Source organism: Stenella coeruleoalba (genome assembly GCF_951394435.1).
Source record: "Stenella coeruleoalba genome assembly, chromosome: 2".
NCBI lineage: Eukaryota > Metazoa > Chordata > Mammalia > Artiodactyla > Delphinidae > Stenella > Stenella coeruleoalba.
The window spans coordinates 47,651,536-47,668,559 of NC_137147.1; the positions used below are offsets into that span (position 1 = coordinate 47,651,536).

General features: G+C 42.8%; 1 protein-coding gene across 1 annotated transcript; it reads right to left on the bottom strand.

The window, feature by feature from the left end:
* Positions 1 to 2,420: 2,420 nt before the first annotated feature.
* Positions 2,421 to 11,919, bottom strand: PTGDR (prostaglandin D2 receptor). Its single transcript, XM_079914077.1, has 2 exons — positions 11,025 to 11,919; positions 2,421 to 4,735 (listed from the first exon to the last, which is right to left on the bottom strand). The coding sequence occupies exons 1-2, from the start codon at positions 11,868 to 11,870 to the stop codon at positions 4,496 to 4,498; spliced, it is 1,086 nt and encodes a 361-aa protein (XP_079770203.1). The 5' UTR covers positions 11,871 to 11,919; the 3' UTR covers positions 2,421 to 4,495.
* Positions 11,920 to 17,024: the final 5,105 nt, after the last annotated feature.

Consider the following 17,024-nt stretch of genomic DNA (forward strand, 5'->3'; position numbering starts at 1 on the left):
GTATGGAAATATTGTTAACTCCCTTGAGAACATTACAGATAAAATGCTTTGGGGAGTTAGGTGTCAGTGATTATCTGCAACTGAAAAGATCTGAGAATCAGAGTTCAGAGAAACATGATGAATGGAGTCTTTTGCATATTTTTTGGTCTTCTGGCTGGTATTTTCTTTTTTCTTTTTCTTTTTTGGTGGAGCAGCGGCTCCATCATCCTAGTGGTTTTATTTGTGGAATCCCTTCTCTCCCCTAAAGCTTCAGGAGTACCTAGCCCAGTCAGCCTTTGATAGACTTCTGGAACTAAATTAACAGTCCTAATCATTGGCCCTTTAATAACGTGGCTGGGTAGTATATAATTAAAATCTATAGATGACCCAGAAACTTCATTAGAGTCATAACTGCAATCTTCTGTCCAGGTATACTGGGAATGTCAGGAAAAAAAGAAAAAGAAAAAGAGACTTTTTTTCAGAATTTTTCCCTTCCCTCACTTGTTCCCGAGTATATTGAAAGAAGAATAAAGGCACAACTGAGTCATAAGTTGGAAACCTCGCCATCAGCTCTACCTACTAAAAAGCTGTGCAACTTACCTCTCCCTGGCACTGCTTGAATTCAGCTCCTTCTCACGTCTTTCCCTCCCTGGCAGCAGGGCACTCCTGGGCCTGCATATTTGCCTTTTTTGTCCCTCCTCCCAGTAGAAAGATCATCAAAGGGGGCCCTTTCTTCTGAGCCGATGAACTGCACTTCCAGGCAAGCAGCCCCGCAAGAGAGTCCCACTCTCTTCCTTAACCAGCACCCTGGTTTAGTGCACGGACTGCACAACCACACGAGGCCTCCCACCTGACCATCCACAATTCATACCACCAGCACGGCCTTCCTCAAACTCCATTCTGACTGCACCCTGGCTTCAAAGTCTCCAGCGTGTATATGGGCCCCACGAGAGCTCCAAATCTCCACCCCTGCACCAAACACCCCTGATGGTGGGAAACTTGCCCCTCTTTTCAGCTTCTTTTCCTGCCACCTCTGCTCATAATTCCCAAGCTTCCGCCAAATGAAGCTACTAACTAAGCCTGGACATGCCACACTCCTTTATTCCTGCATGGCTTTGCACATACTGGTCCTTTAGATGTGAAAGATTTCCGTTCGTGCCTTTCCCCCTTGTCTTCTCAGTCCATTTCTATTCATTCTTTTAAAAAAAGAATTTCACATAAAAGAAATTTTGATGTATTATTTTAAAACTTGGAAAATATGAAGAATTGTGGGAAAAAGTGTCCACAAAAAAGATAACTGTGGTTCACACTTTGATTCTTTGGTTTATTTTTTCAAGGTATTTTATATGCATATTTAATTATGGATCATACCTTAAAATACATTGTATCATTCATGCTTTTTATCACCTCGTATTACACTGTAAGCTTTCTTCTCAATTTTTATAAATTATTTGAAAATGTCTTTTTTTAATGGCTACATAATTTTCATATATGTTTGTGTGTGTATCTATATTATACCTGAAGAGTTTGTTTAACCCGTTTCGGTCAGGTAGATGATTTCATTTTCATCTTTTTGCTATTATAAATAATGCTACAAAGAAGAGTTTTGCACATAACGGTGACAGCCCCTCTGGAAGAGAATTCTAGAGTGGAGTCACTGGAATGGTAGAAAAGAACACTTGTAGGCTCCTGATACGCACTGTCAGGTTGCTATCAAGAAAAGGTGGACAAATTTACAAACTCACCAGGGGAGCACAAGTGTTCCTTTTATCTACTAACAGCCTTTCTGTTATTGACAGTCATAATTATTTTTGTGTGTGGTCCTTGATAATTTGATTTTAATTTAGCATTTCTTTGATTAGACAGGAATTTTTCTACATTTATTAACCACATGTATTTCCTCTTATGTAGACTATTTTAGTTTTATGTAGACTATTTTTTAGTTTTCAACTGGAGTCAAAATTCCTACTCATCTTCAATATTTCACTTAAGCATCTTCTCACTGTGAAGTTCTGATAACCCTACACAACACCCCTAGTTCAGGTTTCCTCTTCTGTAATGGGACTGTGTGTGCACATTTATCACTGGGATTTCCATACTCTGTTGTAACTGTTTACGTGCTTGTCTCCCCCACTGGACAATGAGCAAATCATGCGCCAGAACTAAGTCTTATGGGTTTTTTTTTTTTTTTGCGGTACGCGGGCCTCTCACTGCTGTGGCCTCTCCCGTTGCGGAGCACAGGCTCCGGACGCACAGGCTCAGCGGCCATGGCTCACGGGCGCAGCTGCTCCGTGGCACATGGGATCTTCCCAGACTGGGGCACGAACCCGTGTCCCCTGCATAGGCAGGCGGACTCTCAACCACTGTGCCACCAGGGAAGCCCAAGTCTTATGTATTTTTTTCCTCCGCACCTAACTAATTGCCTGACCCAAGGTATGTGTCAATTAAAACTTATTTAATGTTTAAGGATCTAATGAGTAAATCAATGAAGATCATTGAAGAGTTGACTTTTAACTTAACATGGATTTCATCCAGATGTTATATCTACATTCTGTGTTAAACAGAAAGCACCACTACCTCCTTGGATTAACCTGTGCAAACTTGTTTAAAGGAATACATATGCTAATAGAACAGCCTATAAAAATGCTCACTATTAAACTGCTAGAGAGTGAAAGACTGCTGGTAGCCCTTTACTCAAAACAACAAAGCAAAACAAAATAAAAAAACTAAACCAAACTAAAAAAAAAAAAAAACTAAACTAAAACTAAAAAAAAAAACTAAAGAAAAGTAATTTTCTTTGCAAAATATCATAAAGTTATGTTTATTGATGTATCTGGGAACTTTTCAAATGATCTTGATAATGATCATAACACACCTTCCAAAAGGAGAGCATGAAACAGATGCACTTCCTCTGACAATGAAACACATAAAGGTACTTACAAATTAAATATACAAACGAGAGTTAAACTTGAAAACAAGTGCATTTTTCATCACATCATACTCTCAGATTATAATTCCTGTATTCCTAATTTGGCCATTTCACAGTTTTGCTACACACAAAAATTACACATATATTTCCAGGTCAATACCACCTCTGAGATAAACCAGAGGTGAAAAAATGGGGCTGCTGCTAAGCTGAAAGTAAGGCAAATACTCTGATCTTTGGAAGGGATGGCTGAATGGGGGTTTCAGGCTATTCAGGTGTCCAGCTCAGAGTCTGAGTGTGTCAGGTACACCACAGATGCTGAAACCCCTCTGACGCCCCCATGAAAAAACTTTCATCTTTTACCCAAGGTGAAAGTTCTTCCCTGCAGGCTGGGTCTACGGTCTCTTGCTTAGTTTAACAGCTGCAGCTGTATTTTCCCCACTTTTCCCTTTTGGTCATAGTGTTGCTAACCTTTGTAAACATTATGTACAATTAAAGTGCTTGGTGGTGCTCCATCTGGGCCATATTCTGCTCCAGATTGAAAGCGTATCTCTCAGGAACCTCAATAAGGTCTTACGGTCTCCACCAAGGGCAGAATATGGCTTTAACATGTAGAAGTTAAGGTCATTGTCACTGCTCTCAGCTGAGGCTGACTGAGTCCCGAGTGAGCTTGTCCCTGTGCTGAATGCCTGGCTGTGTCACAGCCATGCTTAGTAAACACACTCTCTGAGAAGTCATACATCCCTGTCTTCCAAAGACCATAAATCCCTCCCCACCAAAGAATCCATTATTTTGATAAACCTACAAAATGGAGGTTCCAAAAACTGAAACAACATTTTGTAGCCACTCCAAATTTTCATGCCTACTGACACCCCTACCTCAACACACAAGAAACTGGACTTCAAAGGGTAAAAAGAATGTTTTCTTCTCTAGGGTGTAGATCATAGTCACATCTTGCCTTTCGTTTACTTATTTACAGCTTCGCCTCTTCACACAAGGTGGTGAGCGTTTTCCCAGAGGGTGGCTGGGGGAAGGACCCTCCAAACGCCTCACCTAGTTATATTTTCTATCACCCTTTTCAGAGGAGCATCTATAATTCAGGCTATACTTGTATCAGTTGGCAAAGGAAAGAATTAAACAGGGGCACTTGTGATGCAAAATAAACAAATCAGGTTCCACTAGAAATAAAGAGGGTAAGAAAATTTAAGGACACCTATCACATAATTGTAAACTGTGTTGTTTCTACTGAATTTAAATAAAGACCCAGAGGTCTCAAGACCGCCTTAAAAAATTAGGGACACCAAGTACAAACAATGGAATAATTACTATCATTGCTTTAAGACTTTTAACATTGTTTACAATATATGAAATTGTAGTTGCTACTCAAAATGAAAAACCCCACTGAACTGGTTCTCGAATAAAGAGTGACAACACATTATTAAGATCGATCGAATAGTTTTGAAAATACATTTAGATGTTTTGTTATGGGACATAGCTTTTAAGGATATAACTTGTAAGATATTTTTGATCATGGTTCTTTGCCAGAAAATGTGATATATTCCTGAGTTTACCAGAGAGGTTAACACACCGTCACAGCCTGGATTCCACGCTAGTTCCGCAAGAATTGCTGTGCCAGTTTCTATACGTAAGAGGCCTTATGAAAATTTTGTGAAAAAACATCCGAAATACCGATGTTCTGAAAATGATGAAAATCCAAGGGTCCACAATGGAGATCACAGAGAGGAAGCGTAAGGCTCGGAGGTCTTCAGTTTCTTCAGCAGTTCCATTTTTCTCGTGAACAGCTTTAAACGCTCCGTAGTAAGCACGATACTGTTTTAAAGAAAAACATTCAATTAGGAGAGCGGAAGGTCGATGGCCGCAACAAATTCACTTACTTCACTTAGGAAACATTACTCTTCCGTAAGAGTACGGCAGCTTGGCTTGGAGTATTCATTTGGGTAAACTTGCAAGCAGCTAAGGCCACCACAGTGGATGGGTGCCAGTGAGAAGCCAGGGAGGTGCAGGGCCGACCTGGGAGGCTCAGTGGAAGCCAGGTCCTCCTGGGAGCCCCTGGCTAAGTCCCTGGAGCTGGTCCACCTGTGGTGAGTGTGGCAGGGCTAGAGTTGCCCGCTCCCTACCTGGCGGTGTAGAGGAAGAGCTGAAGTGGGACAAATCTAGTCTACTGAGTCGTTTACAGAGTCACCTCACTCCCATAGATACTGATTCTCTTCCCTTTTTCCTCTGCCTCCTTCCGGTCCTCCATTCTTAGTTAGCCCAGAAATAAGTCACACTTGTGAAATGTCACATGTGTGGAGACACCCATGAAACAGAAACTTGTTTCTTCTTTCCCTGAATTTTTTTCTATTGAAGTATAGCTGATTGGCAATGTTTTAGGTGTACAGCATGTATATGTATATACATATAAATGTATTTTTTTCTTTTTCAGATTCTTTTCCAATATAGGTTATTACAAGATATACAGTTCCCTGTGCTATACAGCAGGTCCTTGTCTATCTATTTTATATATAGCAGTGTGTATCTGTTAATCCCAAATCCCTTATTTATCCCTGCCCCTGATTTCTCCTTTGATAGCCATAAGTTTGTTTTCTATGTCTGTGAGTCCATCTGAAACAGAAACGTTTAATCAACATGAAGAGACAGGACATATTCCAGTGGAAAGACAGAAGACAACTTGGGTAAATTACTCATTTTTAGCACAGATGCTTATCATTCTGTGGTCGTCACCCTCTTTTCAGACTAGGAAGAAAAAAGAAACATACACAGAGCGATAAGCCTACTTACCTGTGCCCAGACACTCCTGTATTGTCTTGCTCTTCCTTGAGCTCTCTGGCCTCTTGGGAGCCCTGCAAACTGCTTCATCCCTTTCCTGCCATTCAGCCGACACTGCTGTCTAGACCAGCACTACAACTGTCTCCCACTCAGTTGGAGGCCAGCCACTTTTTCTCAGTGCTCTTACATCGCCCATGCTCATTAAGATTCTAAATCCATAATGGGACAAAATGGACTCTAATGGTCCAGAAAATATGCAGACTCAAAGTTAATGGGAGGGGATATGAATAAGTACACAGACCAGACCCATTCAACGCAATCAGGGATATGAGAAGATGTATGTTCTCATAATTGTTTCCTTACCTTTTTATTCTCTTTTCTGTAGGCTCAGATACTCCCATCTAGTGCACTTAGGAAGAACGGAGTTTATCTGGAAGCCCTCTCCCATCATCACTGCTTAATAATACTAAGAGTAATAATAATGGCTAATGTCCACACAGAGCTTCATATTCTCAGGCACCGTTCTAAGTGTTTTACTTTTAAAAGTTTGTTTCATCCTTACGGAAGTCCTGTGAAGTAAGTATGTTCATTATCTCCATTTTACAGATGTGGAAATTGATTACATGCTCAAATCCTAGTTTCTTTCCAGGTTGACCTAAAACATTACCCCCATCACGAAGCCTCTGGTGATGGTTAAGGTGGTGGTTGAGCTCATCAGCTTTAGAGTCCGACCATCCAGGTTAGATAGAATCGCCTCACTGGCTGTGTTACTTCAGGCAAGTTACTCTGTTTCCTCATCCATACAATGGGGATAATTGCACCTATCTTTCAGGATTGTTATGAAATTTGCATGAGATAGTATGAGTACAACCTTGAGAACAGGTCCTTGCATTAAGAATAATTCAATAATTAGCTATTATTATTATTTTATCAATTAGGAGTCAATCCTTTCCTTTTCTAACTCCTTTCTGGCCCTAGTCACTCCCTCTCACCCCCAGTATTATAGCTCTGTGGGCAGATGGGATGTTTCTCTCATTTTATATCCCCACAATGAATTACAGTGCCTGGAATGTTGTAGGTTCCAAATCTGAGATGAGTGAATAAATGGATGACAACAGGCTACACACTTGAGTTGATTGAAAAAGCAAACACTTTTTATGACTTTAATCTTTATATCTGCTCCTTTCTCCTCAAAGTGGAGTGCAGCAAGATATAATTCTTACTATTTGAGAATGCTTGATTAGTTGGGATCTGGGTAACTGAATGATGTTTATATAATTAAGACAAATTTTATTTCTGTACACTATTTATCCATATCAATTCTATTGCATATTATTAGGTTATTTGTACTTTCAAGTCACCTGATTTGTATTAGAAATGTAATATTCTACAAACGGCCTTTTAATTTTATTTATTTTTTGAGTTTACTAAAAGTATGACAAATTTATTCCCTTGTGACAGTGATCAAAGTACATATTCTATTAATTCTCACAAGACATCCGTTTGAACACAATCTAGACTTTTGAAAAATCCTCTGATGATCAATGGTATTCCTGGCTTGTTAAACGCATGCGGGTCATTACACAAAGAGAACTGGTGTGAGAAGAGCGCCCTCTGTTGAAATTAGGGGTCCACAAAAAAATGTTGCTGTTGCCTGTTCTCTAGCGACAGCTTGGCTGGACATCCCTGCTTAGGACAGTAACATTGATTCCAATGCCCTCTCCCATTCAGTTCATCCATCACCACACCCTAGACCTCATCCTCTGCTCTAGCTCTTTAAATCCACTTCTGACCCTTTTCCCTGGGCCAGTCTCTTGCTACCATCCCTTACACAACTTTAACAGCCTCCTATGGATGGAGCATCCCACCCATTCTTTCTGCTCAACAAAATGACACACACACACACACACACACACACGCACACACACACAAGAGTTATCTCAATGCATGCAGGAGGTCCTCTAACCACTTCTCTGACTCCATGGATTCTGATATATGCGATTACATAAGCTTGTGCATACCTTTACCTGGCTTCTCAAAACCTCTCAACTACTATGTTGCATCTATTCGTGAAAACCCTCTTTCAGCCATTCCTGCTTCCCGACCAACCTCCAAAACACTGTGGTTTTCTAAGGTAAAAATAATTTTGATGAAAATACTTTGTATACATTAAAGAACGTGCTGCAAACTGCCACTAAAGCTCCTCCCATATTCTCTATACTTTCTTTTTACCGTATCAAATTGGAAATTTGAGAATTCAATCTAAACATCTTGCTCTAATCCAGCATTATAACAAACTTAATTAAAAAATCATATTCCAACAAACTTTTCACCAGCTTAATGAAATACAATATTTATGTGATGAGCAAGATTTTTTTTTTTAAGTTTACCCACCTTCACATACAGCCTTATTTTTTCCAATCACTAAATCCTTTCCTTAGAAAAGTGATTTTCAAAGAATGGGCATCTTTAATACTCTTTCAGTGTGTCTATGTGGTCAAAACTATTTTCATGAAAAGATGTTACTTGTCTTTTTTCATCCTCTCATAAGTGTACAGTGAGTTTCACAGAAGCTGCCTGATGTGTAATGAATGATATCATCACTCTCATGGCTAATGGAATATGTGCTGTATACTCTTGCATTTTCTAGACCTTTCTAAGGTAATACATACATACGTGCATTTTCAGAGATTGTTCTCAGCGCTTCTGTGCTCTTAACATGTTTTTTCCCATGTTACCTGCTAATATTACTACACTTTATTACCATTCATTAAATAATTTTGAAATCTCAAACTTCTCTTTCACCTATGCAAAAACACAAGCAATAAGTACATTGTAATTTGTTTTACAATAATATCTAAAATTGTTCTTATTTTTAATTTCTAATATTGTAAATACTAATAGATATAATCCACATAAATAAAACATCTTTGGGCCCTTAATAATTTTTAAGAGTGAAAAGAGGGTCCTTAGACTAGAACAAGTTTGAGAACCACTGCCTTAAAATATTATACTATCTTCGGAGGTCATATTTCTTAATTAATTTTCTGTGTCTAGCAGGCAATTATAATAAATGGAAGTTATAATTAGTAATAATAATTAGTAATAATAAATTTTGAGGCCACCAGGCACCTGGTTAGTGTGTATATAACACTTCAAATCTTCAAAACTATCTTACAGAGTAAGAATAGTTATCTGCATCACAGATGAGGAAACTGAGGTTAGAAAGGATAAGTAAGTACTTTTATACTTAGTAAGTGATGAGACCTGATTCAAACCCATGCTAAAGCCCTTATCCTTTCTAGAAATGATACCTCCTGTGAAGAATGCTGTCTGCATTGCACGTCTTTGAAACTTTACAAGTTTTTTAGAAAATCATTTTCAAATCCATTATTTCCTTCAATCCTCACAAGCCCCTGTGAGTTATTCAAATCTCCTTAGAGAGTCGTCACATGGAATGTTCTTTCCAATGTATTATGCTTTCTGCATTATTCTTACTAAAACATTCAAACTCAGGACATAATGTCCAGGCATTCGGTTAATTTCTGCTTTTATCACAGCACAGGTAAGCAAGGCTCTTATTCTAGAGCAAGGATCCGAAAACATATTCTGTAAAGGGCCGAAGAGCAAACATTTTAGGTTTTATGAGCCAAGAGGCAAATCGTGGATATTTAGTAGGTACTTACTAACAGGAGGGAAAACACATTTCTACAATTTTAACTGATGGAATTAAAAATGTGATAATAATTGAGTACAATTTTTGGTAACAAGTGTCTACTAAGGAGAAGAGTGAGTCTTTTTCTTGGAATCATATTTGATCGGGGTTCAGAGTTCATGTGCCCTGTCATCAAATTTATGGTACATGTTTATTTATAAAAACTCTTCTTAACTCCAGGGCTGCACTAAAACAGTGCGCAGGACGTATTTGGCCTGTGGGCTGTGATTGCTAAGTCTTGCTTTAGAGTGTGGTTCTCAAAATGTGATCCCCACATCAGCAGGTGAAGAAGAGGCTGCTGAATTCTTCAAACATGTCTGCGTCAGAAACTCTGGAGAATGGGGCCCAGCCAGCTCTGCTTGTCAAAGCACTGCTGATGAGTCTGAGTGTGCTAAAGTTTGAAAACCACTGCTAAATATCTATACCTCTATCTCTACCTCTCTGTTTATATAGATAGAGATTTATTTATTTATCTTGGGGAGTTCTGATCCTAACCCAGAGAGCTCTTTGCCCAACACATTAAGGCCTTCATTTAAGGGAAAAATCACACTATATTTCACTTTCATCCACCCTTGAAAGTAATGTCCCAAGCTGCTACACTGTCACGAGAAACTTAACTTTCCTATTCACATAAGTCTCAGGACTCCAAGGGGTCTGGAGAGGGAGAGGAGCAAGGCTGAAAAAGCCTCAGTCACTCCTAGGTGTCTTGGCCAGGGTCACAAGCCTCAGTCACTCCTAGGTGTCTTGGCCAGGGTCACAAGACCTAATTTGCAGGGAAATTACCTGCAAAACGATGAAGTAATTCAATCTGCACCACCACCCCCATTAGTGATTGAAACCCAAGATAATGGCTTTACATGTCACCTCGCTTGCCAAGATAGAAACAAAACCTGTCGAGACAGGTTGTCAGAACGACACCACCAGGGGAAACGTTCCTACACATCTGCTAATCCAAACAGCCTCTCCGCCTCTGCCGCCACCATCCCCCGCAGCTGCAGTACCAGAAACAGCATCCGCCACTCCTCAAAGTTTACTCACGAGTTAAAAAATACCTAAACCTATGCTTTTAGTCACTCACATGTGCAAATCACTTTGGCAGGAGCACACCTTCCCTTATTCCCTTTCCACGCCAACACCGGGGAGAACTCCCAGGTGCCATTTGCCCATTTCTGACGCCACTAAAATCATGGGCGGGTGTAACGAAATAAAACCTCGCGTAGCCATCGAGAAGTGGTAAAGGACTCGTATTGCCAAGGAGGAATCAAGGTCTGCTTCTCAAAGTCCTGAGGTGCATAAATAACCCTGAGATCTTCCCAGAGGAAAGCAGGGAGGAGGGGGTTCTGCTAACTGGAGAGGTTCTGCGGGGCTAAGGGGACACCATCCGGCTCCGGCTTTCCCTACCTTTCTGTGGCTTTACCTTTTTTGGCTCAACAAATTGGGTTCTATCTCCTGGGGGCTGTGGAGGGAAGCTGATCCGGGGAACGCAGCAACAAACCCCCCTGGCTCAGGGCGCAGCTCCTCTTGCACAGCGTCCAATGCGCCCCACCCTTCCCTCCCGGCAACTGCGGCCCGACGCGCTTCAGTCTCCCGCAGCCTTAGCGCCAAGCGACTCACAATTAAAGGCAGGGAGCACATGGTGAAGAGCACAGTCATGAGGGCTAACAGCAGGAGGTGATCCAGCTCCTCCAGGGGCTGCGGGGTCTCTTCCCTCTCGCCGGCGGCCAGCTCTGCTCGTTCCTTGGGGCCAGAGCGCGGGAGCCGCCGCAGCCGCAGGTGCATCGCGTAGAGGTTGCGCATGGCGCTCAGGTTGCACAGCACGACCGCGAGGACCAGCAGGAGCATGAGGCTGGCGTAGAGCACTGAGTAGCTCAGCACTGACAGCGAGCGCTCCTCGTGGACCATTTGGATGAAGCACCAGGTGCCGGGGCAGTACTGCACGAACTTCCCGAAGCCCGCGAAGGGCAGCGAGCAGAAAGCGAGGCAGAAGGCGCCCACGACAGGCGCCACCAGTGCGCCCCGGCGCGGGGTTATGTACCGTCGGTAGAAAAAGGGATGCCCCAGGGAGAGCCAGCACTCCAGGGCCATGGCCAGCAGCTGCAGCGTCGAGGCAAGCCCGAAGAAGGACATGAAGAAGGCGAAGGTTTGGCACAGCGAGCTGCCGGATGCGGGCGCCAGGCCCCTCAGGCTCCGGTTCTGCGCGTAGGCGGACAGCACGAAGGGGCTCACGAGGGACTTGCCCAGCAGGTCGGTGACCGTCAAGCCGCACACCAGCACGTAGAAGACGGAGGGCGGCGGGCGCGGCGAGCGCCGCGGGCACGTCCGCAGCCCTGAGCGCGCCAGCAGCCCCAGGGCTAGCAGGTTGCCCAGGAGGCCCGTGCTGAAGAGCAACCCGCCCATCGTCGCTGAGTTTCCCTTCTCCACCGACGTGGTGTTGCAGCAGCGGTAGAACAGCGGCCTCATGGCGGGAGGCGCGGCGAGCCAGAGCGGAGGCTGCGGGAGGGCTGGGGCCACGGCGTCTGCGTGCAGAGAAGCCCCCCGGCCGCCCCAGGCGCGGCTCCGCCAGAGAGGCTGAGCCGTCAAGGAAGCTCCGCGTATGGCGGTGCGCTCACCACAGCAGGCGCCTCTTATCTCAACTCTCGGGTCACACCCCGCCCCTCGGGGCGGGACGCGCTGCAGGCTGCGCACCCGGCGCCGGCTTCGCAGAGACCCCCGGCAGCCGAGTGAAGAGCTCCGCCCCAACGCGCCGGGTCCTGAGGAGACAGGTCCTCAAGCCCAGAGTCGGAAGAAGGGAGGGAGGGAGGGGAAAAGTAGGCAGACTCCCAGCATCCAAGACCAGTCCTTCCTGCGAGGCAAGAGAACTACTGAAATGGAGGGGAAATTAAGCCGCCGCCACTGCGAGGAGAGGGGCCCGAGGAGGAGGTGGTGGCGTGGAGGGACTCTAGCGGTGGCCGAGAAGAGGCTGGGAGGCTGAGAAAGAGCTACCACTAGTTTTCGCATTAGTGCTTTAAGGAGGGGAAAAGGTAACCAACCTTCGCATAACACCTAAGCCTTAGCTCCATTCTCTTCTAGATCCTGAAACAGGAACAATGAGCTTCATTGCCTAGGTGAGGAAACTGAGATCTTGGAAGGTTAAGTCATCTCCCAACGTGACAGAGCTAGTACTTGAGCTGGACCTGGAACCCGGATCTTCTGTTTATAGAGTCCATCTGTCTTGCTTTCATGGCTTCTCCTCTCAAGATTTCAGGCAAGTGGCTCCAGGGAAAACCAAGAGGAGATGTTGGGTAGCGTGAATCACGGTGGTTGTGTAGACATGGTGGGAGGAAGATGGTTAAGAGTGCTGATAACGTCAGACCCGGGTTTATGTCCTGGTTCTGTTACTCACTGCGTGACCCTGAGAGGCTTGCTCAACCTCGCAAGAAGTAACATCTAACCAGCTTGTTTGGCTCTTTCGAAACACAGGGATAACACGTGTAAAGTGCGAACACATAGGAAGCACTAAGTACATACTTTTGTCAGGATTCTATCATGTTTTAGGAAGGCTGTTTTAGCAGCTAATGTTTAACTGCAATTTTGAGACCAGAAAGTAGGAGACTTAGTTTGGAGCTTTTTCACTCTGGTTTGTGACTACTAGAAAACATTTCTGCCTTCCTGGCCTTTCACTTGGCTGCATGATAGAGTGGAGGGAGTTAATTGTGCTTAGCGTGACTTATTTCTTTAATTAACACTTGACACCCTGGGAAAGAAACTGGCTTGAGTGTGGAATTTCAGGGGGATGACCAGGACCCTATTACATAAGGAAGTAGATTATGCCTTGGCTTGAAGAAGCTCATTTTGTGGCTCAGTGCCTGTTCTGATGGACAGACTCAGGGAGAGAGTAAGACCGGGCTTTAGACGTAAAAGCCTAAAGGGTAGCCGGAGAGGCTGCTTTCAGCTGGCCAGTAATTCAAGTCTTGGGGTGGAGACAAAGAATCCAAGCTTTGGAATTTGATCTTTCTGAACTCCAGCACTAGCTGTGACCCACGGGTTAGTTTACTTAATCTCTCTGAGTCCGTTTCCTCATAAATAGGATATGGGACTTATGCTGACCTTGTAGGGTTATTGTGAAGCTGAGAAAGCGTAAGGCTTTTGGCATAGAGTAATAAAAATAGTGAGAGCTAACATTTATAAGCCCCTGTTTATATATGCTGAACACTCTCTAATCCTTTCACATCTATTGACTCAATTAATAGAAGGTCTTCCGAGGGCTTAGTTCCCTTCTACCTCTCGTCCCCACCACCTCTTATTCCCACCTCCAGCCCCTAACAAATAATGATGGACTTAGAGGAGCTCCATTTGAGTTGATGAAGAGGAAGAAGTAGCAGGCCCAATAACCAAAGGGCACAAAAATCTGATGAATCTGAGGTCTCTCTAGACAGACAGCCACACGTATGCACAATTTATACCAATTTCAGTGTGTTCACAGTTTCCTGAAGTCTCGCTATGCTGTCTGGAGGAGGCCCAATAGACTCTAGGTTAAGAATCTTCCTCGAATGACGTTGTATCGGGATGTTCTCTGAAGTGTACCGACTCCCATTTTTTGCAGTCTTATTTTTCTGTTCCAGCTGTCTTGACCTTCATACCCATTCCGAGAATGTACACAACTTTTTAGAAACAACTCTCAAGGGACTGAAGGGGCAGCTGTCCATCCTTGACATGGTCTATATATGTCATGCTTCACGGCTGGTGGCTTTGAACGGATACAATTCAGGAAAACACGTGCTTCCTTCCAGCCAATGTAGCTGGCCTTCACCATGGGATTTCCATCTGCTTTCCTTCCTGTTTGCTCTGGTTCACCCCGCCCTATTCTCATGGTTAACTTTGGAGTCTCCTGTCCCTCCGCCTAAGAAATCTTACTGTACAACTTCATTGTTCAGCCCAGAAAAGTATCATTTGTTCATACATCAAGTATTTTTTGAGCTCTTACTTTGTGCCAGGCATGGGAGTGAGGTGTGTGGGCCTTGAGGAACATACAGCAAAGAAGGGAAGGCAAATGTCATGTCATGTGACCTTTACATGGTTATACACTTTTATATCAGTTTTCATAGTAACAAGGCTAAGGTTCCCCACCCCCCACCCCGACCCCTAGAGGGAAACTTCTAATGAAAATATCTTGGGCCCAGTTACATAGTAAAGTTATCTTCATTATCTGCAGGTTGCTTAATTGGGTTATAAGACAGATCTTCTGGAAAAATATATATGGTATAATGTGAACATCTAAATATATAATTATATTATGGTTTTGTAAATATAAAAACCATATATGCTCATGGACAAGAACTAGAAGTTGGCATAGGCAAATAAAACAACTTAAACTTGAGAACGGATGGTTGAAAAATTTCTCTTGGATTTGTGATATTTCAGTATGGTACCTGTAATAATTATCTACAAATTTTTTAAACAGAAAACAAGTGTGCTCATGGCCAGATTTTAGAAAGGGGAGAGTAGGAGAAAGAATAGGATTTCCTGGGTCCATCCCTCACTCCTACTGAACTCTAAGCAATATTTTGGGCTGGGGATTGTACAGAGCAAAGGATAGAGAGGAGGAAAGCTAAAAAGTAAAGACAAACTCAGCTACCAATTTTGGAGCGTCTGCTGTGTGCTAGCGGCCGTGCTAGATACTCTTCACATGCAGGGGGTGAGGTGGTGGCACGGCAGTGTGGTGGTGATGGGAAGGGTCTTTGTGGTCATACTGTGTGAATTCAGATCTCAGCTTTGCCCCCTTGCTAGCTCTGTACCCTTGAGCGACCTTCTAACCTTTCTAAACCTGTTTCCTTGTCTGTGGAAATGGAGGGAGGAGTACTTATACTGAACTCATGTGCTAGTTATGTACCTTAAATAGAAAATAATCTTCATGGAGCAATCATTCTCAACCTTGGCTGTACTTTATTTATTCATTTATTTATTATTTTTAATTGAAATATAGTTGATTTACAATGTTTCAGGTATACAGCAAAGTGATTCCATTTATAGTTTTATATATATATATATTTCAGATTCTTTTCCATTATAGGTTATTACAAGATATCGAATATAGTTCCCTGTGTTATACAATAGGTCCTTGTTGTTTATCTATTTTATACATAGTAGTGTGTATCTGTTAATCCCAAATTCCTAATTTATCCCTCCTTCACCTCCCCTTTTTAACCATAAGTTTGTTTTCTATGTCTGTGAGTCTGTTTCTGTTTCGTAAATATAAGTTCATTTGTATCATTTTTTTATATTCCACATATAAGTGATATCATATAATATTTGTCTTTGTCTGACTTATTTCACTAAGCATAATATTATCTAGGTCCATCCATGTTGCTGCCAATGGCATTATTTCATTCTTTTTTAGGTCTGAGTAGTATTCCATTGTATATATATATCACACCTTCTTTACCCGTTCATCTGTCAATGGACACTTAGGTTGCTTCCATGTCTTGGCTATTGTATAGAGTGCTGCTATGAATATTGGGGTGCATGTGTCTTTCTGAATTAGTGTTTTCATCTTTTCTGGATATAAGCCCAGGAGTGGGATTGCTGGATCATATCTCCTTTTAGTTGTTTAAGGAGCCCCCAAACTGTTTTCCATAGCGGCTGCAATCCTTGGCTGCACTTTAGAATCACTTAGAAAGCTGTATACATTTCTGATGACTGGACACCTTAAACCAATTATATCAGACTCTCTGGGAGTTCCCTCCAGGCTTCACTCCACTGTGCAGTTACAGTGAGACTAGAATTTAAGCTTAGTGCTGTACTTACTCTGCATGGCTCTGTCAGTGATGTCAATATTTTTATTCCTGTCAGTGGCACCCGAGAAGTCTTCTTTCTTTTTCTCCCATTTTTCAGATAAGGAAAATGAGACTCAGCTTAATAACTTCTCCAAGTTTACATAATTAGTAAGTGATGAGGCTAGAATGGCATCCAGATCTTTTGGATTCCCCAGGCCTCTGCTTTGGAGGAAGAGACGAGCAGAGAAGACAAGAGGGTGGGAGAGAAAGGAAGGACCCTGCAATTTCCTTTATTTGCTCAGAGGTGGGGAGGCAGAACTCCCCCAGGGTCAGACAGCATGCCAGTTGCCTACATTTCTGCTGGTTGCGTATGTCATGTGGCCAAGTCTGCACAAACATCATATCAGCATCTGTTGGCTAAAGTTTGCAGGTGGTTTAGTAAACTCTTCATTTTGTCCCATTCTGATTTCTGCTTTTTTGGGTTCCCCAACCTCTTGTCCATCAAGAAGTTTCATTTTGATATCTTTTGCTGCCAAAGCAAGTAATTAAATACTCCAGAGATTCTGGGGAGTGGGTGTGTCCTGGCTGACCGCAGTGTCAGGATCAGGGTCTCTGTATGCTTGGATCTTGGAGAAAACGTATTCTCAATTAGAGCTTGGCTGTAGTTTAAACCCTAAAGCTCAGAATGAATTTTTGAAACTGTCTTTGGGTGATGACCTGGGAATAAATAAATGGTGGAATAATACATTTGTCAACCCAATTATAGGTTTGACGGTTCACTGATTACTGAGATTTTCTAGCAGTTTGCCTGTGGTTCTAAGGGGTGTTGTTGGCAGGTGTGGCTGGTTTGTTCCCTGTGAAG